We start from the raw sequence: 27,997 nt of genomic DNA, 5'->3' as shown, positions 1-27,997 counted from the left end.
TTTGTAACTTCTGATTTATTTGAAGCTTTTTAATAGCATACCTCTGCTGATAAACTGGATGCCGGGAGCGCACAACAAGATTTTGGCGAACATCAGAGAGTTTCACAGTTTTTTAAAAACAACATTCACAAAACAGAGGAAAGAGCTGGATGTGAATGACCAACGCAATCTGATCGACTCCTTCCTCGTCAAGCAGCAAGAGGTATTTTTAATTCCACAGATGTTTTGAAGATCAGAAAAAAATTCCAAGTGCAGTGAAGTTGCAAAAAAAAAAGTGAAATTGCACAATTTTTGGGGTTTTACGAGGGGCTGCTGATAAGTCTTAGGCTTTACCCAGGAAGAAACAAGATAGGAAGATGAAACTTTACATTTATTCCGCACACTCTCCACTGATGTCCCACTTCTTACATCGGTATTCCAAGTTCTGTAAGCCTAGCAAAAAGAAGGATTTTGGTTGTGCCTCAATCCAGGCATCCGTAGCAGCCATGGCATCAGAAATGGTGTGAATTTTGGTACCCTTGAGGTGTTTCTTCAGGTTTGGAAACAGATGATAGTCGGAAGGAGCTAGATCTGGTGAATAAGGTGGGTGGTCAACCAGGTGGAAGCCCAGCTCTGCCAGTGTTGCCGTGGTCGCTTGTGCAGTGTGAGAGGAGGCGTTGTCTTGCAGGAACAAGATTCCTTTGGACAGCTTGCCGTGCCTTTTGGCATTCAGAGCTGCCTTCAATTGGTCCAAAAGTTCAATGTAACACCTTGCATTGATGGTGGAACCCTTTTGAAGGTAGTCCACTAGAGGCACGCCCTCCTTATCCCAGAACATAGACGCCATCACCTTAGTGGCTGATTTTTGCACCCTGAATTCCTTTAGATGAGGAGAACCACTGTGCCTCCACTCTTTTGGCTGTTCCTTGTTTTCAAGGTCATACAAATAAATCCAGGTCTCATCCATAGTGATCAGTCAATCCAGAAAGTCCTTTTCAGTCCGTAAATGCTGACAAATGGACCGGGAAGTTTCCACTCGTTGCTTCTCTGATCTGTTGTCAAACATTTGGGACCCACTTTGCAGAAGCTTCCTCATGTCCAAATGTTCATGGATAATGACACAAACACGTTCACGGGAAATCCCCATGATGTCTGCTATTGCTTTAGCTGAAATTCGTGGATTCTCCAGTATGAGGTTGTGCACAGCATCGACGATCTCCGGAACAACCACCACTCTCGGTCATCCAGGATGTTCCTCATCATTGGGGCTGAAGTGGCCCGTTTTAAATTTGGTAACGCAGTTCTTAACTGTGGAATATGAAGGGCATTGATCCCCCAATGTCTGCAGCATATCACCATGAATATCCTTTGTGAAGTTTCCTTGCAGAAACAAGAATTTTATCCCTCCTCTGCTCTCAGTTGTTGTGAATATCGCATTAGACTCTGCCATTTTGTTTTCCTGCATGCGTAGAACACTGTTGCCATAAGATACAAACACAACATTTTTAAAATATATACTAGATACACAAGTCTTTCATGTTATGTAGCATTAGTTACCATAGAAACAAAAAGGTCACAAAGCCAAAGACTTATCAACAGCCCCTCGTATTTTTACGCTCTTCACTATATGGTAAAACTGAGCTGACATTATGACTCCCCAGGTGAGTACGAGTTTGTAGATACTAAACATGTGAAAAATTTAGAAGTTTGTCCAAAAAAAATCGGGCTTTTGTCACTATTTTCCGAGAGTCATAGTGTTCTAATTTTTTGGGATCTGGGGCTCAGTGATGACTTATTTTTTGCATCTTGAGCTGATGTTTTTAATTATACCATATTTGTGTAGATGCGATGTGTTTGATTGCCTTTTGTTGTATTTTAATGCCATGTTGGGGCGGCCAAAAACCATAACTTTGGTGTTTGGAATTTTTTTTCGCTACACCGTGTACCGATCTGATTAATTGAATTAATATTTTGATCGATCGGATATTTATGAATACGATGATACCAAATATGTGTATTTTTTAATAATTATTATTATTATTATTGTTATTATTATTATTGTTTTCTTCTCAATGGGGCAAAAGAGGGTGATTTGAACATATAGGTATTTTTTTATATTTTTAAAAACATTTTTTTTTTACGTTTTATTTATTTTACTAGTATGCCCAGGGGACTTTATGCCTGCACACTCCGATTGCCTTTGCTGTTCAAAACGATGCTTCAGCATCAGCATCACTCTGATCTAGAGAAATGCTGTCTTAGGCCCCCTTCACACGCACGTGAAAAAAACAAACCGTTTTTTCACGGACGTATTAAAGGGGTGGTTTGCTCCCCGTTTGTCGTGTTTGTGGCACATGCATGTTCTCCGTTTGTTATACGTAATAACACACAAAGAACGGATAGCCCCGCCTTACCTGAATCTTCCGGAGCTGTCTATGGTGCTGAAATGACAGTGTCCGGCACAGGCCACACCCCGCTGATGCTGCTTCCGGCCCCCAGTAAGGAAGATGCGTTGTTCAAATTCACTGGGGGATGGATGCAGGTGACAGCCGCAGAAGAGACTGCAGGGCTGGTAGAGGTGAGTATGTGTTTTTTTTATTTTTACAATGACACGTGTGTTTCTCCGGCGCGTGTCACATGGGACCGCATCCATACGACCTCCGTGTGGTACAGGTGCGGGCCACGTGACACCCGTGCTGCCGGAGAAAAACAGATATGCCTCCGTATGGAGCACATGAGTTCACGTCTGCTCCACACGGAGGCACAGGCCAATGGCTGAACACGTGCGTGCTCATAGACCCATTGATTTTAATGGATATACGTGTGCCCGTGTCTCCGGTACATGCGGGAACGGACCTAGCACGTACCGTAGGCACGTGCGTGTGAAGGGGGCCATACTGTGTGTCAGCACTCTTCTAGTATTCACAGGAAATACATCATAGCAGCGACCAACGTCATCTTCTAACCCTACGCTGCTATGCCAACCCATTGGCGCCCCATGATCATGTCTACCATAGCCAATGGTAGAAGAGAATAGCTTGACCCCCACCATAGCACATTCGATTGTGCTGTTAACAGGCACACATGTTTCCTGATCAGATCAGCAGACATGTGCAGGGATTACCGCAAGGTCACCATTGGAGCTTGGAGGAGGCGACTTAGGACATAGATATATGTCGTAGGTCGTAAAGGGGTTAAAGTAAAAATCAATGTGACTAAACTGATTGATCCACTAAAATGAATAAATGGACAGTATAAAGTGAGTCAAATTTTATCCAGAAATGTTCCCTGCAAACAGAGTAGTATGATATTATGAAGTCTATATAGGAACTGAATTATAATAGTTATATTCTTATACATGGGAGCAGTATTATAGTAGTTATATTCTTATACATAGTGGCAGTATTATAGTAGTTATATTCTTGTACATAGGGGCAGTATTATAGTAGTTATATTCTTGTACATAGGGGGCAGTATTATAGTAGTTATATTCTTGTACATAGGGGCAGTATTATAGTAGTTATAGTCTTGTATAAAGGGGCAGTATTATAGTAGTTATATTCTTGCACATGGAAGCAGTATTATAGTAGTTATATTTTTGTACATAGGGGCAGTATTATAGTAGTTATATTCTTGTACATAGGGGCAGTATTATAGTAGTTATATTCTTGTACATAGGGGCAGTATGATAGTAATTATATTCCTGTACATAGGGGTCAGTATTATAGTAGTTATATTTTTGTACATGGGGGCAGTATTATAGTAGTTATATTCTTGTACATAGGGGACAGTATTATACTAGTTATATTTTTGCACATAGGGGCAGTAATATAGTAGTTATATTCTTGTACATAGGGGCAGTATTATAGTAATTATATGCTTGTATATAGGAGCAGTATTATAGTAGTTATATTCTTGTACATAGGGAGCAGTATTATAGTAGTTATATTCTTGTACATAGGGGCAGTATTATAGAATTTATATTCTTGTACATAGGGGCAGTATTATAATAGTTATATTCTTGTACGTATGAACAGTATTATAGTAGTTATATTCTTGTACATAGGGGCAGTATTATAGTAGTTATATTCTTGCACATGGGAGCGGTATAGTAGTTATATTCTTGCACATGGAAGCAGTATTATAGTAGTTATATTTTTGTACATAGGTGCAGTATTATAGTAGTTATATTTTTGTACATAGGGGCAGTATTATATTAGTTATATTCTTGTACATAGGGGCAGTATTATAGTAGTTATATTCTTGCACATAGGGGCAGTATTATAGTAGTTATATTTTTGTACATAGGTGCAGTATTATAGTAGTTATATTTTTGTACATAGGGGCAGTATTATATTAGTTATATTCTTGTACATAGGGGCAGTATTATAGTAGTTATATTCTTGCACATAGGAGCAGTATTATAGTAGTTATATTCTTGTACATAGGAGCAGTATTATATTAGTTATATTCTTGTACATAGGGGCAGTATTATAGTAGTTATATTCTTGCACATAGGAGCAGTATTATAGTAGTTATATTTTTGTACATAGGTTCAGTATTATAGTAGTTATATTTTTGTACATAGGGGCAGTGTTATAGTAGTTATATTCTTGTACATAGGAGCAGTATTATAGTAGTTATATTCTTGTATATAGAAGCAGTATTATAGTAGTTATATTCTTGCACATGGGAGCGGTATTATAGTAGTTATATTCTTGTACATGGGAGCGGTATTATAGTAGTTATATTCTTGTACATAGGAGCAGTATTATAGTAGTTATATTCTTGCACATGGGAGCGGTATAATAGTTATATTCTTGTACATAGGAGCGGTATTATAGTAGTTATATTCTTGTACATAGGTGCGGTATTAAAGTAGTTATATTCTTGTAGATAGGAGCGGTATAGTAGTTATATTCTTGTAGATAGGAGCGGTATAGTAGTTATATTCTTGTACATAGGTGCTGTATTATAGTAGTTATATTCTTGTAGATAGGAGCGGTATAGTAGTTATATTCTTGCACATGGGAGCAGTATAGTAATTATATTTTTCTTATGACTGTAATAACTAAATTCATAGTTTATTGCTCAGAATAAAAACACTTCATAATTTATAAGAAGGAGGATGGATTTAAGATTAATTATTTCCTATTATAAAGGGAACACCGGAGTCCACAGAGTATTTCCATGATGAGAATCTGATTGCCTTGGTGGATAATTTGTTTGTTGCTGGAATGGAGACCACATCCACCACCCTGAGATGGGGTCTTCTGCTCATGATGAAATATCCAGAAATTCAAGGTAGAACATTTTATTATAATTTATTATTGATTCATATTTCTCTTAAAGTGTCGCTGTCTGGTATTATATCGATATGGAGAGACATACACTGGACACCAGTCGGCACAGTTTCTTGTGCTCGGGTTCTTTTCTATTGTGCAAGGAGCTCAGCAGGTATTGTACTCGGCCTTTATGGCTAGTCCCCTAGGATTGGAGGAAAACTATGCCAGAGTCTGTATCAAGCCGAGGTCAGGAGCCAGGAGAGTAGGTAGTGGGGGAACACAAGACGGAACAACAGAGAAGGGGCTGGAGAGGGAGGACGGGAGTCAGAGAGGACAGATGCAGTCAGGAGAATGGGAGTCAGAGAGGGAGGACGGATGGAGTCAGGAAGATGGGAGTCAAAGAGGGAGGACGGATGGAGTCAGCGAAGGCAGATAAGGTAGATGGGCAGAATCAGGCAAACTTACAGGGACCAGCGAACACACTGCAGAGCAGAACTGTAAGTGGCACCACTCCGATGGAAATGACACCATAAGTCGCCATGATCCTGGAAACGAGGCACAGAGGGATATGCTCCTCTCACCGGTCACGCTCCGGAAAACACCAACCGCCAGAACAGGCACCAATGACAACTCGGCAACAGAAGAAATAAACATGATCGTGACAGGTAGTAGTTACTTTTACTAACTTCATCCAGAGCAGAAGAAAACAGAGTGGCACTCCACGTGTAAAAAAACGTTCTCTATTTCATGCCGGGTAAAATGGGTCTGCAATCAGATGCAGGTTAAACAAGGACAACATACGTTTCGCACCCACCGGTGCTTCCTCAGGTCCTGGCTGCACAATTGCCCTTTTTCTTTTGACACTACTTTTACTTTCTGTGATCTGTGAAGTTTTTCTCATAAAATGGTCAATAATATCCACTGCATAAAATGAATAAAAAAATCTACCACTTTGCTTCCTTTTTACGAATTTTTCCATATTAACTCCTGGTCCTTCATGATCAATAAAAAATAGATAACTATCTTTTCTCCGACAGAAAAAGTCCATAACGAAATTGAGGCCGTGATTGGATCGGCTCAACCTCAAGTAGAACATAGAACAAAAATGCCGTATACAAACGCCGTCATACATGAAGTTCAGAGGTTTGGTGATATTGCCCCGTCTAGTGTATTACATGTGGCCTCTCATGATGTCACATTCAGGGGATACTTTCTACCAAAGGTAAAAAAAAGTGTTTCTTATGTGCTAAATACTAGATACAATAATGACATGGATATATGTGCGGTATATACCTATATTTGTTATTGTAAAGCTTCAATCAACCTATAACATGGCAAATGCTAATGTAAAATTTACTATATCAAACACTAGGGGGCGCATGAGAGTTGTGTTTTCAACTTTCCTTACATGTGTAGGGGGAATTGCAATTAAAGAAATATTTTACTTTAACACATTCCTAGACTTCTTTATTAACATATAGCATGGGCATCAATGCCTAAAGCTGGGTTCACACACAACGACAACGACGTCGCTGTTACGTCACCATTTCTTGTGACATAACAGCGACCTTAGATGATCGCCAGTAAGCTGTCAAACATGTAATTTTAAGCAGCGACGGAGCAGCGATCATAGTGACCTCGACGGTCGTTGTGCGGTGTCACACGCGTTGCTGTGCGACGACTCAGACCTTGATAGAGGCGTGGTGTTTACCCCTAGATATGTTTTGCGGTGCCTCTTTTCACGCCCCTCTGCTCCGATTGGTGATCGCTACAGCGCCTTTGTGTTGCCTTTTTTCACGCCCCTCTATTCCGATTGGTGATCACTACAGCGGCGCCTGATTGGGTGACCGTGCCAAACAAAGGAAGACGCAGTAGTGCTTTCATTCATTGTATTTCATTCAGATCCACAAAGAACGACACACTAGCGACACCAGACAGAGAATCTACTTCGTGGAACAAAGAATGGAACTTAAAGAATGAAATCACTGTAACGCCTTCGGCAAGGTACCCATCGGAACGCTGTTGTAACCACCAATTGGAGTCGTGGGGGCGTTGCAAAATACACCGCAAAAACACGCCCTTGTTCTGCCTTCAGTCCTACGTCACTGCCTTCAGCGTCATCGTGACCGTCGCTGCTGCCGTGTCAAACACAAGGATGCTGAGCTTATAATCATGGCGCAGCAGGATAGCAGCGATCAAAAAATGACCTGGAACATTCAGGAGCGAGCAGCGATTTCGTGGCAAGGGTCTGATCGATGTTATGTGTCACACAGTGACGTCGCTGTTGAGGTCGTTGCTACGTCACAGAAAATGGTGACTTAGCAGCGATGTCGTTTTCGTCGTCGTTGTGTGTGACACCTCCTTAACAGTGGATATTTTTTAAAAAAATAGATAGTATACCATCTGTCTATATAGATAGATAGAGGGATAGTAGATAGATGGTATCTGTCAATATTGATAGAGGGATAGATATATAGATAATATCTATCTATCTATCTATCTATCTATCTATCTATCTATCTATCTATCTATCACTCCCGCTATCTATCTATATAGACAGATATTATACTTAGATAGATAGAGGGATAAATAGATAGAGGGATAGATAGATAGAGGGATAGATAGATAGATAGAGGGATAGATAGATAGATAGATAGATAGAGGGATAGATAGATAGAGGGATAGATAGATAGATAGAGGGATAGATAGATAGAGGGATAGAGGGATAGATAGATAGAGGGATAGATAGAGGGAGGGATAGATAGAGGGATAGATAGATAGATAAATAGAGGGATAGATGGATAGAGGGATAGATAGATAGAGGGATAGATGGATAGAGGGATAGATAGATAGATAGATAGATAGATAGATAGATAGATAGATAGAGGGATAGATAGATAGAGGGATAGATAGATAGATAGATAGAGGTATAGAGGGATAGATAGATAGAGGGATAGATAGAGGGATAGATAGAGGGATAGATAGAGGGATAGATAGAGGGATAGATAGATGGATAGATAGATAGAGGGATAGATAGATAGATAGATAGAGGGATAGATAGAGGGATAGATAGATAGATAGATAGATAGAGGGATAGATAGAGGGATAGATGATAGATATGTCGCGGGCGGGGAGGAGGGTGTTAGCACTGCGCTAACCCCTCTGCTCGGGTCCGGCTGCGGCTGCTCAGTGGTGGCTCGAGCGGTGGGCCGGATCCCGGGGGTTCTCAAGCGGCGCTCCTCGCCCGTGAGTGAAAGGGGATTGGGTTTTGGGATATAGTCTATTGTCCGTGACGCCACCCATGGTTGTGGTGATTTCACCACCGCTGCTCTATATGGGGATCCCGGGAATGATGGTGTGTAGCAGCGAGTTGTTGTGTTGCCCCTCCGTGGGTAGGGGTTGGTGATCCCGGGGCCCGGTGATGAGGTGGGAGATGCAGGGCCTGGTGGGCGCAGGGACACGGGGGCAGCGCTGTGCCTTGCGGCACGGTGGTACTCACTCAGCCTGAGATGGTGACACAGTTCTCGGTAAACCACACGGCTGGAAAGACGCTTCCCACGGACGGCTGCACTTACTTCCCCAGTAGGTGACGGTGATGTCCCTTTTCCTGCACCTTTGTTGTTGATGGTTTCGATGGGTTCCCACCGGTAACCCGCTCCCCGGCTTCAAGCTGGACCGGAGGAGCTCTACTCTTTGCCCGCAGGCGCTGGCCCTTAGAAACTGGTGCCCTGGCGGTGGCGGTGTCTCTACTGTAATGGTTGGGCTGTTGCCTTCAATCGGGACTTGGTTGTTGGGGGATCTACGTCCCCTTCACTGGCGGATTTGGCAAATTATGGCGACTCCTAGCCTTGCCGGGGTCCGAGAGGCCCCTGCCCTGGTGCTGACCGTCCTTTGTACACTGCTCCAGACTGCCGGGTCACCACCCGTCCGCGGTCCTTCCAGGAACTCCCGAGCAGTCACCCCTGCGGACTATCACCGCCGTCTGCTGACCTTGCTGTCACTCGGCCCGGGGCACACACCCGGACCAACTTCAGGCTTTACAAACTGTCCCTTTTCTGTCCTCCTTTGCCACTCCACTTCACTTCCTTTCACTTTCACCTCCTAAACTCAACTGCCTGATTCTTCCCGCCTCCAGAGCTGTGAACTCCTCGGTGGGCGGAGCCAACCGCCTGGCCCACCCCCTGGTGTGAACACCAGCTCCTGGAGGAAGGCAACAAGGATTTTGGGTTAGCTTTGGTGTGCCTAACTGGGGTGTAGGGTGTGGTGGTGTAATGACCTGTGACCCCTGGCTTGCCCAGGGCGTCACATTCCCCCTTAGCAAAATGCAGACCGTCCGCGGGCTGCCCGTCCAACACCGGTTTTATTTTTCTGTAAAAGGTATAACATTGTAAAAACAGTAACATATATACACTTTTAATAATTCTTCCCATAACGGGAGGCACTTTACTTAAACGTTGCAACGGTTTACGGTTACGGTTTCCGCTCTCTCCCACCCAAGCAACCTGGCCCTGAGCTGCCCCTAAAGCCCAGGCAGCACCCCTTGACCCAAGTCCAGCACAAGTTATCCGAGCGGGATCTGTCCTTCCCCTCCAGAGGGTAGCCACCGGTTCCTGTGGTGGCTGGGCCCCAGCCGGCTCTACTGCGGGCCCTCCCTCCAACCTGCCTCTCCGGAGGCGGCAATGCAGAAAACGGTAACGGTAAACAACTATTTACATGCCACGTAACGTTTGTGGTTGCCCTGCAAGTTCACGGGCTTGTCCATGAGCAGTTCCTCATGCAAACTTTTTAAACTGTCCCCTCGGGGACAACGGTGCCGGCAACGGCCGGTTTTCTCTTAATCACTGTTTAGACAATCAGGTGAAACTTCGGTAATCATCATTTTTCATCATCTTCAAACAAACAAACAACTCAGACTTACTGACCCCCCCTCCTTAAAGGACGGTCTCCCTGTACCTAAGTGGGGGTCTACCTAGGTTGGGACGGGTAGACCTCCGGGGTCCAGTGTCAGTGGGGCTATGCAGTGGGGCAGAGGGAACAACTGGTTCCTCCTCCCTGCTATCGTGTGGGGCAGGCGGAGGCATAGGGGAGCTGGGCACAGGTTCATCCCTGGGCACTGGCACTGGTTCTGGCTCACAGTTGACCGCTTCTACCACTTCTTCATCCACAGGTTGTGGGACAAGTATCACTGGAAGAATCACCGCGCCATTCTGTGTAGGTCAGTCTGCTGGGAAGTCACCCATTACAGTGTGGATCACCTCTTTTGCCTTCTCTGCTGGTGGAGTAACTGGTACTTCAGCCGCCGCCCTCAATGCCAATGGGCACCTTTTCAGATGGTCCCGGGAAACCGTGGCCAGAGTGCCCCCTTGGTCACGACTGATCTGGTAGGCCTTTCCATCTTCCCAGTCTGTGGGTTGTATGACGTATGGGATTTGTTCCCATTGGTCATCCAGCTTGTGGGTCTTCCTCTTCCGCTTTAACACCACATCTCCAGGCTGGAAGGGGATCCGCAGACGCTTTCTTATTGAATCGCTGCTCCTGCTGTTCTCGACTTCTACTTAGGTTCTTCTCCACATACTCCTGAATCTGCCGGTATTGTGCTCTCCGCCGAGTTTCCCATTCAGCTGTCGAAGGGAGTGCTTCTGGGGCCTCCAACCCCATCTCTAGGTCCACCGGCAGGCGGCCAGGCCGGGCCCTCATCAGATATGCTGGGGTGCACTTTGTCGAGCTGGACGGGATATTGTTGTACATATCGACCAAATCGGGTAGCTTTTCCGGCCACAGGTTCCGCTCTTCCAGCGGTAACGTCTTGAGGAGTCCCAGGACTAAGTGGTTCATCTTCTCACACATGCCGTGGGTCTGGGCATGGTAAGGGGTGGTCCGGATCTTCTTACAGCCGTACAACTGGCAGAACTCGTGGAACACCTCCGCTTCAAAAGCTGGTCCTTGGTCAGTAAGCACCTTTTCTGGATATCCATGTGGTCGGCAGAAATAAGCCTGGAACGCTCGAGCAGCAGTTCGACCAGTTAGGTCCTTGACGGGGACAACCACCATGAATCTTGAATAGTGGTCGACGATGGTCAACGCGTAGGTGTACCCACTTCGGCTGGGGGTGAGCTTGACATGGTCTAGGGCGACCAGTTCCAGCGGCTGATGTGTGATGATCGGGTGTAGGGGCGCCCTCTGGCTGGTCTCGTCCTTCCTCCTCAGTGTGCAAGGACCACACTCCCGGCACCAGGCCTCTACCGACTCCCGCATCCCACTCCAGTAGAACCGCTCCCTCAACAGCATCTCCAGCTTCTTCCACCCGAAGTGCCCAGCACCATCATGGTATGCCCGCAAGACAGTAGCCACATCAGCTTGAGGAACAACCAACTGGCAGATTTTCTCATGGGTCTTCGGGTTGATCAGCTCACGGTACAGCCTCCCTTGATGTAGATAAAGCCGTTTCCGTTCCTTCCACAAGCGCTGGGCTTCGGCTGGAGCGGCAGGGTCCATTCCCACAGCACCTTGTTCCACCAGGGTCTTGACGAGGCGGACAGCCGGCGCCTGGTTTTGAGCTTCCTGCCACTCTTGACTGGGCCGTGGGTCCAGATCCACCCATTGTTGGTGTACTTGTACCTTCTCAGTGGGTGGCTGGTGAAATGCAGGCAACTCAATCTCCTCGAGGTCGTCATCCTCGCACCCTTCTTCTGACAAATGGGGCATTCGGGAGAGTGCATCAGCATTAATGTTGACACGACCAGCTCGGTACTTTATGGTGAAATCATAGTTGGCTAGCCGGGCCACCCACCGCTGCTCCAACGCACCCAACTTGGCCGTGTCCAGGTGAGTCAACGGATTGTTGTCCGTGAAAGCGGTGAATTTTGCTGCAGCCAAGTAGTGTCGGAACCGCTCCGTGATAGCCCATACCAACGCCAGGAGCTCGAGCTTGAAGGAGCTGTAGTTCTCAGGATTCCTTTAAGTTGGCCGAAGCTTCCGGCTAGCATAAGCAATCACTTTCTCCTTCCCATCCTGGACCTGGGACAGGACTGCTCCTAGTCCCACATTGCTGGCGTCTGTGTAGAGGATGAACGGGCAGCCATAATCAGGATACGCCAGGACCTCTTCTCCGGTCAAGGCCGCCTTCAGCTGGCAAAAGGATTCCTCATGCTTTTCCTCCCACACCAGTGGGGCTCCAATGGGTCTACCACCTTTGGTCTGTCCCACGAGGAGATCTTGCATGGGGGCAGCCATCTTCGTGTACCCCTTGATAAAGCGCCGGTAGTACCCCACCAGGCCCAGAAACTGCCTTGCTTCCCTCACTGTGGTTGGTCTTGGCCAGCTCTGGATGGCAGTGATCTTCTCAGGGTCGGGGGCAACACCTTCTGCACTTACCACGTGCCCCAGGTACTGCACTCTGGGTTTCAGCAGGTGACACTTAGAGGGCTTCAATTTCATCCCGTATTTGGCAAGGGACGCGAACACCTCGGCCAGGTGCTCCAGATGGGCTTCATACGTCTGGGAATAAACAATCACGTCATCCAAGTACAATAGGACGGTCTCGAAGTTTAGGTGTCCCAGACAGCACTCCATCAGCCGTTGGAAGGTTCCTGGGGCATTGCACAGCCCGAACGGCATACTATTGAATTCACAGAGCCCCATCGGGGTGGTGAAGGCGGTTTTCTCCCGGTCTTCCGGGGCCACGGCCACTTGCCAGTATCCACTGGTGAGGTCAAGGGTAGAGAAGTAATTTGCAGTTCTCAGTGCAGCCAAAGACTCTTCAATACGAGGCAGTGGGTAGGCATCTTTATGGGTTATCTGATTAATCTTCCGGTAGTCCACACACATCCGCATGGTACCATCCTTCTTCTTGACCAGTACCAACGGAGCGGCCCAGGGACTACAGCTGTCCCGAATAACCCCTGCCTCCTTCATATTCCTCAACATATCTTTGGCACACTGGTAATGTGCAGGGGGAATAGGCCTATACCTCTCTTTGATAGGGGGGTGTTCACCGGTGGGGATGTGGTGTTGGACCCCTTTGATCTGCCCAAAGTCTAGTGGATGTTTACTGAAAACCTGTTCATACTCCTGCACCACCCTGTACACCCCTGCCCTGTGATGTGTAGGGGTATCGTCAGTGCCTACATGTAGCTGTTGGTGCCACTCCTTTACCTCCCCTTGGGGCGGGGGAGTGCTGGTGGTAGGTGGGAGGACTGAGGGACTGGCTTCATGGATAGTGTGGGGATCCAGGGTGAGCAGCTTGGCAATGGTGGCATACCGGGGAAGCCTGACTTCTTCCTCCCAACAGTTCAACACCCTCACAGGCACTCTCCCCTTCTTTACATCCACCACCCCTTGGGCGGCCATTACAGTGGGCCAGTGCTCAGAGGGTATGGGCTCCATCATGGCAGGGTAGTTACGCCCCTGAGGCCCTACTGCTGCCCTACACCAAATCATCATCTCACTCCTAGGGGGCACAGTCAACGGAGCAACATCCATCACTCTCACTCCACCAATCTCCCCTCCTGTTGAGCTTACATGCTGGCGGTACATCAGAGCCCGGATCTCATGCTGCACAGCTCTCTGCCGGCTTCCCACCGCTGTGGCGGCCAGCTGTTGCAATAGGGTCAACACATCAGCCATGCAGTGCTCCATCACATTGGTTCCCAGCACTATCTTCGGGTTATGATCACTGGGTTCATTCATGATCACAATCATACCCTGGTGTTGCAGTTCAGCTTGCCCCACTGTCATAGCCACTTGTTTATACCCCACTTGGGTCAATGGGAGTCCATTAGCAGCAATTAGCGTTATACTAGTATCTGGGGGTGCCAGCTCGTCTATTCCCCAATACCGCTGGTACAACGTGTATGGTATGGTGGTTACCTGTGATCCAGTGTCCAAGAGGGCCATCACCGGTATGCCGTCCACAGCCACGGGGATGATGGGTCGGGCCCCGATATATCGGTTCCGCCAGTCCGGGGGGCCACGATGTTCTACTCCTGAGGATTGGCCCGGGGCCCCAGGGGTTGCTCGTTTAACGGGCACTGTCGGAAGTAATGACCAGGCTTACGGCACTTGTAGCAGATTGGAGGTCTGCTCCGCGGGTTATTAGCACTTCTCCGCTGCATCCAGGGGACATCCTCGGGGCTGTCAGCGAGCTGTATCTGTGCGGGAGGCTGAGATCGGGTCAAAGGTTGTAGTGCAGCAAGGATCTTGGCGAGGTCTCCGTCCATGCGATGGACCTGGGCTGCCAGTTCTTCCACTGTGCTGCTTGGGGCTGCAGGTATTGGAGAGGTTGGTAAGGCAGGAGCCACCACAACGGGGGCCGTCTCGATGGGCCACGGGGCTGGCTCCAGGACTTCTGAAGCTGGGGGCTATAGTGCTTTAATGGCCCGTTCCTTTAACACAGCAAAGTCCACATCGGGGTGTTCTAGGGCCCACAGTCGGAGTTGTTTGCGATCCTCAGGGGATTTCATTCCCTGCACAAATTGCTCTACTAACATCTTATTGCTATCCGCCTCATTGATAGGGTTCACCCGCTTTAGCGTGCGGAGGGCGGTCTGCAGACGTAAAGCATAGTCCCGAATGCTATCCACAGCCCGTTGCCGGTACTGGTAAAACTGCATCCTCAGCTCAGCTTCAGTCCGGGTCTCAAAGGCAGTCTGTAGCTTCTCAAAGATGGCGGCTACAGAGAGCCGGTCCCCCTCGGCCCAGGTCTCCGCCTCCTGCTCAGCCGCGCCGGCTAACTGACCCAGCACTACCGCCGCACGTTGCTTATCGGTCAGGGGGTACAGTTCTAGCAACGGGTTAAGCTTTTTCCAGAAGAACTGTAAAGCATCAGGTTTCCCGTCATACTGCGGTAGCCAGGTAGCTGCGGGCGCATAGGGCAAGGAGAACGGCATCACCTGAGCGAGTGCGGGGGCCGCGGCCCCTCCCGCTAGCGCGACCGGGGCCTGGGCAGGCCCATTCCCATCCGCGGGTGCCACTGCGGCTGCGACCGCCGCTCCTCCAGCGGCCCCGTCGGGCGCAGACATCTTGTTTCCGTCCCCCTTAGCTTCTCTTCAGCCACTCCTCTTTCGGGGCGGGGTCTTGGCCTTCGCGCCTCTGCTACTCGAGAAGACACTCGAGCGGGGACTTTTCGCGCCAAAGATGGCGGCTTCTGAAATTTTTCTGCCGGATACCTCCGGCGGTCAAAAGGCGCACCTCTACCCAACGGCAGAGCGGTAAGATCCTGTTCGTGACGGCAAGTTGTCGCGGGCGGGGAGGAGGGTGTCAGCACTGCGCTCACCCCTCTGCTCGGGTCCGGCTGCGGCTGCTCAGTGGTGGCTCGAGTGGTGGGCCGGATCCCGGGGGTTCTCGAGCGGCGCTCCTCGCCCGTGAGTGAAAGGGGATTGGGTTTTGGGATATAGTCTATTGTCCGTGACGCCACCCACGGTTGTGGTGATTTCACCACCTCTGCTCTATATGGGGATCCCGGGAATGATGGTGTGTAGCAGCGAGTTGTTGTGTTGCCCCTCCGTGGGTAGGGGTTGGTGATCCCGGGGCTCGGTGATGAGGTGGGAGATGCAGGGCCTGGTGGGCGCAGGGACGCGGGGGCAGCGCTGTACGGCACGGTGGTACTCACTCAGCCTGAGACGGTGACACAGTTCTCGGTAAACCACACGGCTGGAAAGATGGTTCCCACGGAAGGCTGCACTTACTTCCCTAGTAGGTGACGGTGATGTCCCTTTTCCTGCACCTTTGTTGTTGATGGTTTCGATGGGTTCCCACCGGTAACCCGCTCCCCGGCTTCAAGCTGGACCGGAGGAGCTCTACTCTTTGCCCGCAGGCGCTGGCCCTTAGAAACTGGTGCCCTGGCGGTGGCGGTGTCTCTACTGTAATGGTTGGGCTGTTGCCTTCAATCGGGACTTGGTTGTTGGGGGATCTACGTCCCCTTCACTGGCGGATTTGGCAAATTATGGCGACTCCTAGCCTTGCCGGGGTCCGAGAGGCCCCTGCCCTGGTGCTGACCGTCCTTTGTACACTGCTCCAGACCGCCGGGTCACCACCCGTCCGCGGTCCTTCCAGGAACTCCCGAGCAGTCACCCCTGCGGACTATCACCGCTGTCTGCTGACCTTGCTGTCACTCGGCCCGGGGCACACACCCGGACCAACTTCAGGCTTTACAAACTGTCCCTTTTCTGTCCTCCTTTGCCACTCCACTTCACTTCCTTTCACTTTCACCTCCTAAACTCAACTGCCTGATTCTTCCCGCCTCCAGAGCTGTGAACTCCTCGATGGGCAGAGCCAACCGCCTGGCCCACCCCCTGGTGTGAACACCAGCTCCTGGAGGAAGGCAACAAGGATTTTGGGTTAGCTTTAGTGTGCCTAACTGGGGTGTAGGGTGTGGTGGTGTAATGACCTGTGACCCCTGGCTTGCCCAGGGCGTCACAGATAGATAGATAGATAGATAGAGGGATAGATAGATAGATAGATAGATAGATAGATAGATAGAGGGATAGATAGATAGATAGATAGATAGATAGATAGATAGATAGATAGAGGGATAGATATATGGATAGATAGTAACTGTCTATCTATCTATATATAGATAATATCTGTCTATATAGATAGATAGCATGTATGTATGTATGTATGTATGTATCTCTCTATCTATCCTTCTATTTATCTATCTATCTATCTATCTATCTATCTATCTCAAAGGCAAGAAATAGGTATACATATATTGACTTTAACTCTTTGTTTCCCAGGGCACTATTGTTATGCCATTGCTGCACTCTGTACTGAAGGGTAAAGCTTACTTCGAGAAGCCTGAAGAGTTTTATCCTGAACACTTTCTTGACTCGAATGGAAATTTTAAGAAAAGTGAAGCCTTCATACCATTCTCAATAGGTAATAGTGGGTCAGATGTCAGCAGAAGAAAAGCCAATACAGAGATATAACTGGAAGTTGCTGAGCCCCGACACAATATCTATATCAAACACCTCCGACTACCATTTAATATTTGAAATAAAATAGTTTCCTTAGGCCACAGTTACACATAATGACATTTTCTGGGGTATTTTTTATTATTTTTGCAAATTCAGAATCTCTAATGGATGCAAATATAGAACAATTCATCAACATGTTTTTTTAACATCTTTAAAGCACCACTCCAAAATTACCTCTCTGTAGGGGTGCTTAAATGTAAGTCCCCTGCCCCGTCTTATGCTCACCTTTTGGGATCTTCATATTTTTCCAGCGTTGCTCTGGTCGTTCTCATGTGATTTGTGACTTGCCGGCAGCTTTGGTGTTTCATGGAGCATACCGGTGGTCACAACTCAATACAAGTCTATGAAAGCTCATTTTGGGCTCATTCTGGCTCTCATAGAATTTTATTGAGAACCAGAGATGTAACTACTGTAACTACGGGCAGTAAGAAGTTCCGGGCACAAGATGGCGCCTCGGAGTGACAGTGAAAAAGAGTGAAAACAGCTGAGAATAAGTATAACACTAGGGGCAGGGGACTTAGATTTAAAGCACCTAGATTTAAGGCCTCAGACCATATCTGTGTGCCCAGATTCTTCTCAAGAATAAATACAGATTTTAGATCAAGCCTGGAAATAAATTCCGACCCTAGACCAGTGTTTCCCAACTCCAGTCCTCAAGAGCCACCAACAGATCACGTTTTCACAATTTCCTTAGTATTGCACAGGTCATAATTCCATGACATGGTAATACTAGGCAAGTATGGAAAACATGGCCCTGTTGGTGGCTCTTGAGGACTTATGTTGGAGAACACTGCATAAGTCTAAGCCACTAAATTGATTCAGACCTAAATTGGTCTAAGCCCCCTAAATTTATACCTCATGTTTTCACAATTTGCTTAGTATTGCTCAGGTCATTATTATTAGTAGTAGTATCATTATTATTATTATTGTTACGCCACTAATTCCACCTAGGGGATGGGTGAGGAAACAGTAGGTGAGGACAGAGCTGGTTGCGCAGTGGTGTACTGGACTGAGGGTTATTGTAGTTTGTAGGCTTGTCGGAAGAGGTGGGTCTTCAGGTTCTTTTTGAAGGTTTCCACAGTAGGTGAGAGTCTGATATGCTGGGGTAAAGCATACCAGAGTATGGGGGAAGTGCAAGTGAAGGGAATAGCAGAGTGGCGAGGCTAGGGAATAGCGAGGGGAGAGGTGGATTAAGCAGGCTGCAGAGTTCAGGATAGATTGGAGGGGTGCAAGAGTGTTGGAAGGGAGACCAGAGAGCAGGAGGTTGCAGTAATTGAGGCGGGAGATGATGAGGGCATGTACTAATGTGCTAATTCCATCACATGGTAATACTAAGGAAGTATAGAAAACATGGTCTGTTGGTGGCTCTTGAGGACTGATGTTGGGAAACACTGCATAAGGCTAAGCCACTAAATGAATTCAGACCTCAGACCAGCCCCCTAAATGTATACCTTAGAAACAATAAAATAAATTGTTCTGACCCCAGAGAAGACGTACATACTTACCATGGCCTCTCTCTCTCGGGCTCCTCTTCAGGTCTAGATGACAGAACAATTGGTACCTAAAGTCGATAGCATTAAGACGTTGTTTGTTTAATTGCATATTTCATAATCGTACCCCAGGAGCAAAGAACATAAGTCTCTCTAGCCAATATAAATTGGAATAATCTAATAGCCAATCAAAATAAAATGCTACACTTATTTAGGGTTGGTTTAACCTTTTTAAGTACTGTCCCTCAGACCCGGTTGCAGTTGCACCTAGAACCATTGCACCAATGATCCAAGAATAAAAAATCAACCTCAAGGTGAATGTCAGAATAGTGATGAGTGAACTGGTCGGTGATCGGGGCCTCGGTACACCTAATGAGTATTTCGTTGCTTGGGTGCCCGATAATCATTTACCAAATATAATGGAAGTCAATGGGGAACTCAAGCTCATTACGCGCACCGGGCACTCGAGCACCGGACAGTTCGCTCATCACTTCTGCTGAACAAGCTTCCATTTCAATATAAAACTGATTATTTGGGTCACACATATCTTGGGGTGCAGTTTAGATAAGAACAATAAATTATGGCATTTAACAGAATTTGAAGACTCATCTCATTAACCCATTGCTATTTAAGTGATTCTTCCAATTTTCGTCTTTACTAGGGATGATCGAATACCTCAAATATTCGGCTTCGCGAATATTCGACGAATAGGTCGCCGCTATGCGAATATTCGATGCGCAATGTAAGTCTATGGGAAGCCCGAATAGTTCATTTATTCAGCAAATATTTGTGAAGCCGAATATTTGAGGTATTCGATCATCCCTAGTCTTTACCAATTTTACAATATACTACATACTGACCATTCGCAACGGCACAATTTCAACAATATCAGCGCCAAGTCTCCTGAGGATGCAGTGACATCATGTCAGATGAGCCCTGCATCCAATCTGTGGCTGCTAATGGATTCAAATCTCCCCTGGTCGTCCAAGCCCTGCAACTAAGTAGCGGTTGCTAATTTCCTGTAGGGCTCACATGGCATAACAATGTCACTGGAGCCTCGGGAGAGCTGGCTCCATCATTGCTGGAACAATGCCAGTACAGAAGGGGAGTATTTGGTGCTTTTATATTCCAAGGGGAAGTTTTAAGAAAGGATTGTATGAATTATGGACAACCTACTTACTTCATATACATTAGTATGTGTGAGCGCTTTGCAAACAATGAATATATAAATTTTTCTAGTGCTATTCCTGTAAAAAAAAATGTGAGGTGCCATCCACAAGCGACAAGGTGACCTAAAATGGATGGACGACAACTCTAAAGGGTGCTTTACACGGGACGACCGATCGTGCAATTTCACGATCGATCTTACCCGCTCCCGTTATTTGTGCGTCAGGGGCAATTGATTGCCCGTGGCGCACAAACTCGTTAACCCCCGTCACACGTACTTACCTCCCGTGCGACGTCCCTGAGGGTGGCGAACATCCATTTCCTGAAGTAGGAATCACGTTCGGCGTCACAGAGACGTCACGCGGCGGCCAGCCAATAGAAGCGGAGGGGCGGAGATGAGCGGGATGTAAACATCCCGCCCACCTCCTTCCTTCCACATAGCCGGCGGGAGCCGTGGGACGGAGGTAAGCTGCTGCTCATCATTCCCGAGGTGTCACACGGAGCGGCGTGTGCTACCCCGGGAACGATGAGCAACCGGCGCCATTTTAATTAAACGAGATTATGAAACCGAGCGACGAGTACATGACTCACGATTTTTGAGCAATACTGCGTCGCTCGGAGGTGTCACACAGCCTGACATCGCAAGCGATGCCGGATGTGCGTCACAAAAACCGTGACCCCCGACGATCTATCGTACGATAGATCATCTGGTGTAAAGCATCCTTAATGGCTTGAACCTTTATGTACCCAACCAGGCCTCAAAAAAATTGGGGAACAGATAGGATCTGGCTTGGGTATATTAAACCACCTGTCTGGAAATATGGGTTGAAAAAGGTGCACCACCCCACTTACACAGTGAAAGACGAAGAACTCAAAAGGAAAATATATTGAAAATTTGTTTAACTTTGCTTATAATGTTTTTTACCTTTTTTAAATATGATGGTTGTAATATTTTTCCGTTTTACTTTTAGGTAAGAGAAGTTGCGCTGGTGAGACCTTGGCCAAAATGGAGCTGTTTATATTCTTCACAACATTGTTGCAAAATTTCACATTTCAGGCCCCACCTGGGGCTAAACTGGACCTTATTCCTGGGGTGGGGTCTACAAATGCCCCCAAACCATATGAAATCTGTGCGTTACCTCATAGATAAAACGGACTTTTGCATGAAGGAACAGATACATTGTGTCATGTTGAGGATTCTGAGGGGCAGAGCATGACACAGGGAATCTCTGTTTTAGTGGGTTTTTTCATTCTTGCGCCAGGCTCCGCCCTCTCATGAATGAGTGTTTTACTTGTGTCATGAAATGAAAAATGAATTTTAAAAACAAAGAATTTATTGGGCTCCAGTAGCATTAAAATGTGGTCTTGTTACACTTGCAATCATCAAATACATCCCTTTAGTGTCTGCCTATTATCACTCTTAACGGCGCTATTCACATAAAAAATTGCTAACTACATGACTTCTGCTAGCAGAAGCAAGACATACGCCACCAATTAGGCCATCTCAGTCACTCCTTTATTGACTTTGATATAAACATGGTAGTAGCCCTGTAATGTTAACCTGAGTTGTATATGCCCATGGCTATACAGCGTTGGCGTTGACTTAAGGCCCCGTTACACATAACAATATATCTAATGATATATCACCGGGGTCACGGATTCCGTGACGCACATCTGGCATCGTTAGCGACGTCATTGCATGTGACACCGACGAGCGGTCGTTAACGATGGAAAATACTCACCAAATCGTCCATCGTTGACACGTCATTCATTTTCAAAAAATCGTTGATTGTTGAGGACGCAGGTTGTTTGTTGTTCCCGAGGCAGCACACATCGCTACGTGTGACACCTCGGGAACGACAAACTACAGCTTACCTGCGTCCACCGGCAATGAGGAAGGAAGGAGGTGGGCGGGATGTTACGGACGCTCATCTCCGCCCCTCCGCTTCTATTGGGCAGCCGCTTAGTTACGCCGCACGAACCGCCTCCTTAGAAAGGAGGCGGTTCGCTGGCAACAGCGACGTCGCTAGGCAGGTAAGTTCGCATGATGGCTCCTAAAGATATTGTGCACCACGGGCAGCGATTTGTCCGTGACGCACAAACGACGGGGGCGGGTATGCTCGCTAGCGCTATCGCTGCGTGTAAAGCCCCTTTTACATCCAAGGCTTTAGTTGTAGTGGTACAAAGCTAATATTTTATATTATTAAGTTTGATGTTCATATAAAACATAGACTTTACAAAAAAGTTGGAGTTTGGATGCTTTATGTATGCTGACCATGCGAGCGAGCATTCCTATGCTCGGGTATGTTGGGTGCTCAGCCTAGTGTGAGTCGCTTGCAGTGATGAATGGCTTGCACGGGGGGTAAAATCAGCATTATTAAATTTAGTGTGCACAAAATAAATAAAACCCCGTACTGCCTCCTCCGGAAGTGCTCTTTTAATGGCTGGTTGCATGTGGGCGAAGACTCAAACTGCCCAATTAATGCCTTTCAATGAGGTTTGGGTCAAGTCCGGTTCCAGAACTGAACTTTCATGAAACTCCGGCTGAGCCTGCAGAGCCTGAGGTTCCACGAGCCCGCTCACCTCTGCCAATGACCCTTTTGCCAATTAAGAAGACACATATTTTCAATGTCACGTTGTAGGTGGGGGCCATGTTAGAATCATAGAATCATAAGGAATGGTAGAGTTGGAAGGGACCTAAAGGGCCATCGGGTACAACACCCTGCAAGTGCAAGCTTTCCTAAAACATCCCAGCTATATGTTTATCTAGTTTACGCTTGAAGATTTCCATTCATGGAAAGCTCACTACCTCCCGTGGTTTCCTGTTCCACTCTCTGACGGCCCTCCCTACCTCCTTTGGTAGTCTGTTCCACTTTCTGACTGCCCTCACTACCTGCCGTGGAAGCCTGTTCCACTCTCTGACTGCCCTCACTACCTGCCGTGGTAGCCTGTTCCACTCTCTGACTGCCCTCACTACCTGCCGTGGTAGCCTGCTCCACTCTCTGACTGCCCTCACTACCTCCCGTGGTAGCCTGTTCCACTCTCTGACTGCCCTCACTACCTGCCGTGGTAGCCTGTTCCACTCTCTGACTGCCCTCACTACCTCCCGTGGTAGCCTGTTCCACTCTCTGACTGCCCTCACTACCTGCCGTGGTAGTCTGTTCCACTCTCTGACTGCCCTCACTACCTCCCATGGTAGCCTATTCCACTCCCTGACTGCTCTCACTGTCAGAAAATTTTTCCTAATGTCTAATCTGATTCTCTTTCATTTAAGTTTTATCCCATTGCTTCTTGTACTTCCTTGTGCTAATGTGACTGTGTGACGCCCTGGACCAGCCAGGGGTCACAGGTAAAGACATCACACACCCTACACCCCGGTTAGGTACACCTAAGCTAGACCAGAAATCCTTGTTTCCTTCCTCCAGGGGCTGATGTCCACACCAGGGGGTGGGCCAGGCGGTTGGCTCCGCCCACCGAGGAGTTCACAGTCCTGGAGGCGGGAAAACCAGGCAGTTAAGTTTTGGAGGAGGAAGTGAAAGGAGGTAGAGTGAAGCTAGGAGAGTGGTAAAAGAGCAGCCTGAAGTGAGTCCGGGTGTGTGCCCCGGACTGAGACAGCAAGATTAGCAGACGGTGGTTACCGTCTGCAGGAGAGGCTGATCGGAGGTTGCCGAAAGGACCGTGGACGGGTGGTGGCCCGGCGGTACCGGACCGGTATACAAGGAGAAGCCAGCACCATTGGCAGGGGCCTTTCGGATCCCGACAAGGCTAGGAGTCGCCGTGAATTTGCCAAATCCGTCAGTGAAGGGGACCTCCGGGTCTCCAAACAACTAAGTCCCAATTGAAGGCAACAGTCCAACCGTGGAGAGACACCGCCACCGCCAAGGCACCAGTTTCTCAGGGCCAGCGCCTACGGGCAAAGAGGGGCTCCTCCGGCCCATATCCAAGTCGGGGAGCGGGTAACCGGTGGGAATCCATCGCTACCAACATTGAACATAGGTGCAGGGAAAAGAGACAGTCACCGCTAACTACCGGGGAAAAGCAACAGCAGCCGTCCGTGGGAACCGTCTTTCAAGCCGTGTGTTTTACCGAGAACTGTGTCACCGTCTCAGGCTGAGAGTACCACCGTGCCGTACGGCACAGCGCTGCCCCCGCGACCCTGCACCTCACCAGGCCCCGCACCTGGCCTGCCATCCACCCCTACCCCATCACCGGGCCCCGGGACAACCAACCCCCCTACCCATGGAGGGAAGAAATAACAACTCTGCTGCTCCCTGTCACCGCTCCCGGGATCCCCATACAGAGCAGCGGTGGTGTCCACACAATCACCACAGCCGTGGGTGGCGTCACGGACAATAAATCCCCAAAATTAAACCCCTTTTCACTCACGGGCGAGGAACGCCGCTCGAGTCCCTGGGATCCGGCCCATCGCTCGAGCCACCGAGCAGCAGCGGCCGCAGCAGCGGCAGCCGGACCCGAGCAGAGGGAGAGCGCAGCGTCCTCTCCTCCGCCCGCGACAACTTGGCGTCACGAACAGGATCTTACCGCTCTGCCGTCTGGTAGAGGTGCGCCTTGTTACCGCCGGAGGTGTCCGGCCAGAAAATTTCAGAAGCCGCCATCTTTGGCGCGAAAAGTTCCCGCTCGATCGTCTTCTCGAGTAGTGGAGGCGCGAAGGCCAAAATCCCTCTCTGATAGAGGAGGAGCTGAAAAGAGGCTAAGGGGGACGAAATGGCGACTGGTCGCATGTAGCCGTGGCTATAAAAGAAGAGACGCCAGGACTCTGCAGCAATACTGGGTTCCTGGAAGGTTCGATTGCCAAGATGCACAGTCCGACCGCCAACGAGGACGCTCCGGCACCCGGCACGGCGATGTGGCTGAGAGACCGGACTGCCCCGTTGAATAACTGTCTGCAAGCCCATATGCAGCTCCTCTTAGAGGAGTGGGAGATCGACATGGCGGACGTAGTGGTTGCTATGTGGAGACGCGAGGTGGAAGAGGACTTGGAGGAGCGGGTAAGAGACCCACGCCCCTGTATTCCGGAGGAATTGGCCATTGAAGCTGAGGAGCCCGGCCTGCCTCCGCTCACCCTGCCTCTCTCCCTGCTACCCGTGTTAGCTGCTGCCGCTCCGCCACTAGGCCCGCTACCTGCCCAACCGGTAGCGATACCCTGCCAATCCGCCCCGGTGGACCAACCGGCTGCAGACGCCCAGGACGTCCCTGAATTACTCCCGGGGGAACCGCTAGGACCGCGGCCCCTTAACAAAATTGTGCCAGAAGTCCCGGCAGTGATTGCGCCAGACCCCAAGCCTGAGACCGTGGCATGGATGAAGGCCCGGGTGATCAAATTCCACCAACGTCAGCAGGATCAGATCTTCCGGATGATGGAGCAGTGGACCAACGAGGTGGAGATGCTGATTGCAACTGCCCCGATGTATGGGGGGGGAATAGATGTAACAGAGTCGACTGGTGACCCACGTCCCTATGACCTACCAAGACCGGCCGCTGCGGCTGAAGGGCCCGTCCTAGTCTTGACCTATGCATCACCCTTGCCGTTACTTATGGGGCGCCTCAGTGTTTCGCCTGACCTGCTGCCCCGTGCTACTGCAGAAGGATCTGATGTGCTGGATGCTGGAGGCCAGGAGGCTGCGGCAGCTGGCGGCAACCCGCCTGACGCAGGAATAATTGATGATGACTCCGGCCCAGGCCCCGGGCCCACTGCTGAGTTTGAGGGGGCAAGTGAGTGTCCCCGCTATGAAGGAGACCCAGTAGTTTTCTACACCCCGCGTACCGGTGGAAATGGGTACCGGGCACCCCTGTCACAGCAGGCATGTCAGTGCATGTTTGATATGCTGGTGGAGGATGGATCCGCCTCAGCTGAAGAATCGGAGTAGGGGCAGCGGAGCACCATTGTCACAGTCCCCGTTGGGACCACCTGTGTGTTGAAAGTTTTAAGTTGTGCAAGTTTTGAAAATGAAAATGATTAACCGAAGTTAACCTGATTGTCTAGCCTGCTGATTGAACCGGCCGTTGCCGGCACCGTTGTCCCCGTGGGGACCATCTAAAGTTGCGTAAGGGACTCCTTACGGACAAGCCCGTGAACTTGCAGGGCAACCACAAACGTTAGTGGAATGTAAATAATGTTTGTTGCAGCTTCCACCGTTGCCGCCTCCGGAGAGGCAGATTGGAGGGAGGGCCCGCAGTGGAGCAGGCTGGGGCCCAGCCACCACCAGAACCGGTGGCTACCCTCTGGGGGTTCCAGGGGCTCCCCATTGACGTGGGTCCCCTGGAAAGGACAGATCCCGCTCGGGTAACTTGGTGCAGGACTGGGGTCAAGGGGTGCTGCCTGTTTTCTTAGGGGCAGCATCAGGGCCAGGTTACTTTGGTGGGTGAGAGCGGAAGCCGCAACCGTTAAAACCGTTTGCAACATTTAAGGAAAGTGCCTCCCGTTGTGGGATGATGTTAATATACTTGTATGTGTTTTTTATCTTTTACAGTTTAAAAAAAGAAAAATAAAACCGGCGTTGGACGGGCAGCCCGCAGACAGTCTGCATTTTGCTAAGGTGGAATGTGACGCCCTGGACCAGCCAGGGGTCACAGGTAATGACATCACACACCCTACACCCCGGTTAGGTACACCTAAGCTAGACCAGAAATCCTTGTTGCCTTCCTCCAGGGGCTGATGTCCACACCAGGGGGTGGGCCAGGCGGTTGGCTCCGCCCACCGAGGAGTTCACAGTCCTGGAGGCGGGAAAACCAGGCAGTTAAGTTTTGGAGGAGGAAGTGAAAGGAGGTAGAGTGAAGCTAGGAGAGTGGTAAAAGAGCAGCCTGAAGTGAGTCCGGGTGTGTGCCCCAGACTGAGACAGCAAGGTTAGCAGACGGTGGTGACCGTCTGCAGGAGAGGCTGATCGGAGGTTGCCGAAAGGACCGTGGACGGGTGGTGGCCCGGCGGTACCGGACCGGTATACAAGGAGAAGCCAGCACCATTGGCAGGGGCCTTTCGGATCCAGGCAAGGCTAGGAGTCGCCGTGAATTTGCCAAATCCATCAGTGAAGGGGACCTCCGGGTCTCCAAACAACTAAGTCCCAGTTGAAGGCAACAGTCCAACCATGAAGGAGAGACACCGCCACCGCCAAGCCACCAGTTTCTCAGGGCCAGCGCCTGCGGGCAAAGAGGGGCTCCTCCGGCCCATATCCAAGTCGGGGAGCGGGTAACCGGTGGGAATCCATCACTACCAACATTGAACATTGGTGCAGGGAAAAGAGACAGTCACCGCTAACTACCGGGGAAAAGCAACAGCAGCCGTCCGTGGGAACCGTCTTTCCAGCCGTGTGTTTTACCGAGAACTGTGTCAACGTCTCAGGCTGAGTGAGTACCACCGTGCCGTACGGCACAGTGCTGCCCCCGCGACCCTGCACCTCACCAGGCCCCGCACCCGGCCTGCCATCCACCCCTACCCCATCACCGGGCCCCGGGACAACCAACCCCCTTACCCACGGAGGGAAGAAATAACAACTCTGCTGCTCCCTGTCACCGCTCCCGGGATCCCCATACAGAGCAGCGGTGGTGTCCACACAATCACCACAGCCGTGGGTGGCGTCACGGACAATAAATCCCCAAAACCAAACCCCTTTTCACTCACGGGCGATGAATGCCGCTCGAGTCCCCGGGATCCGGCCCATCGCTCGAGCCACCGAGCAGCAGCGGCCGCAGCAGCAGCGGCAGCCGGACCCGAGCAGAGGGAGAGCGCAGCGTCCCCTCCTCCGCCCGCGACAACTGCCTTTCATATATTTGTAGACCGCTATTAAGTCACCTCTCAACCTTCTATTTTTCAAATTAAATGTGACGCCCCTGCCGGAACCAGGTGTCACAAAACAAGGTAACATCACTGTAACAGCTCGGGTCCTACATAACTGTGCCAGTCAGTACACACACCAGCACACCAGGACACTTACACTTAGAACCAGGTGTCAGGGCTAGACACTGTGAGCTAACAGGCAGCCATCTGGGGGAGCAGAGAGTGGCCTGGGGGAGTGTGGGTAGACAGCGGGAGGAGTCAGTTAGTTGGTTAAAGAGAGAGGAAGGAGAAGGTTGTTGAGAGGAGTCT

At 49.3% G+C, this 27,997-nt stretch overlaps 2 protein-coding genes across 3 annotated transcripts in view; one reads left to right on the top strand and one right to left on the bottom strand.

Annotated features, from left to right (window-relative positions):
* LOC142297009 (cytochrome P450 2K1-like) overlaps window positions 1-22,212 on the top strand; it is a 75,146-nt gene extending 52,934 nt beyond the window's left edge. Inside the window, exons 6-10 of the mRNA XM_075341217.1 lie at window positions 26-202; window positions 5,142-5,283; window positions 6,302-6,486; window positions 17,000-17,141; window positions 20,868-22,212. Of these exons, the coding sequence (XP_075197332.1) occupies window positions 26-202; window positions 5,142-5,283; window positions 6,302-6,486; window positions 17,000-17,141; window positions 20,868-21,046 (825 nt within the window). The 3' untranslated portion in view covers window positions 21,047-22,212. The remainder of the gene's footprint in view (window positions 1-25; window positions 203-5,141; window positions 5,284-6,301; window positions 6,487-16,999; window positions 17,142-20,867) is intronic.
* The window catches only part of LOC142297006 (cytochrome P450 2K4-like), a 272,736-nt gene that overhangs the window by 123,054 nt on the left and 121,685 nt on the right, over window positions 1-27,997 (bottom strand). The gene's annotated exons all lie outside the window — the stretch shown is intronic.

This window comes from Anomaloglossus baeobatrachus, chromosome 3 (assembly GCF_048569485.1).
Source record: "Anomaloglossus baeobatrachus isolate aAnoBae1 chromosome 3, aAnoBae1.hap1, whole genome shotgun sequence".
NCBI classification, from domain to species: domain Eukaryota; kingdom Metazoa; phylum Chordata; class Amphibia; order Anura; family Aromobatidae; genus Anomaloglossus; species Anomaloglossus baeobatrachus.
The sequence above is the reverse complement of the archived record's forward strand: the minus strand, read 5'-3'. Positions and strand labels throughout refer to the sequence as shown.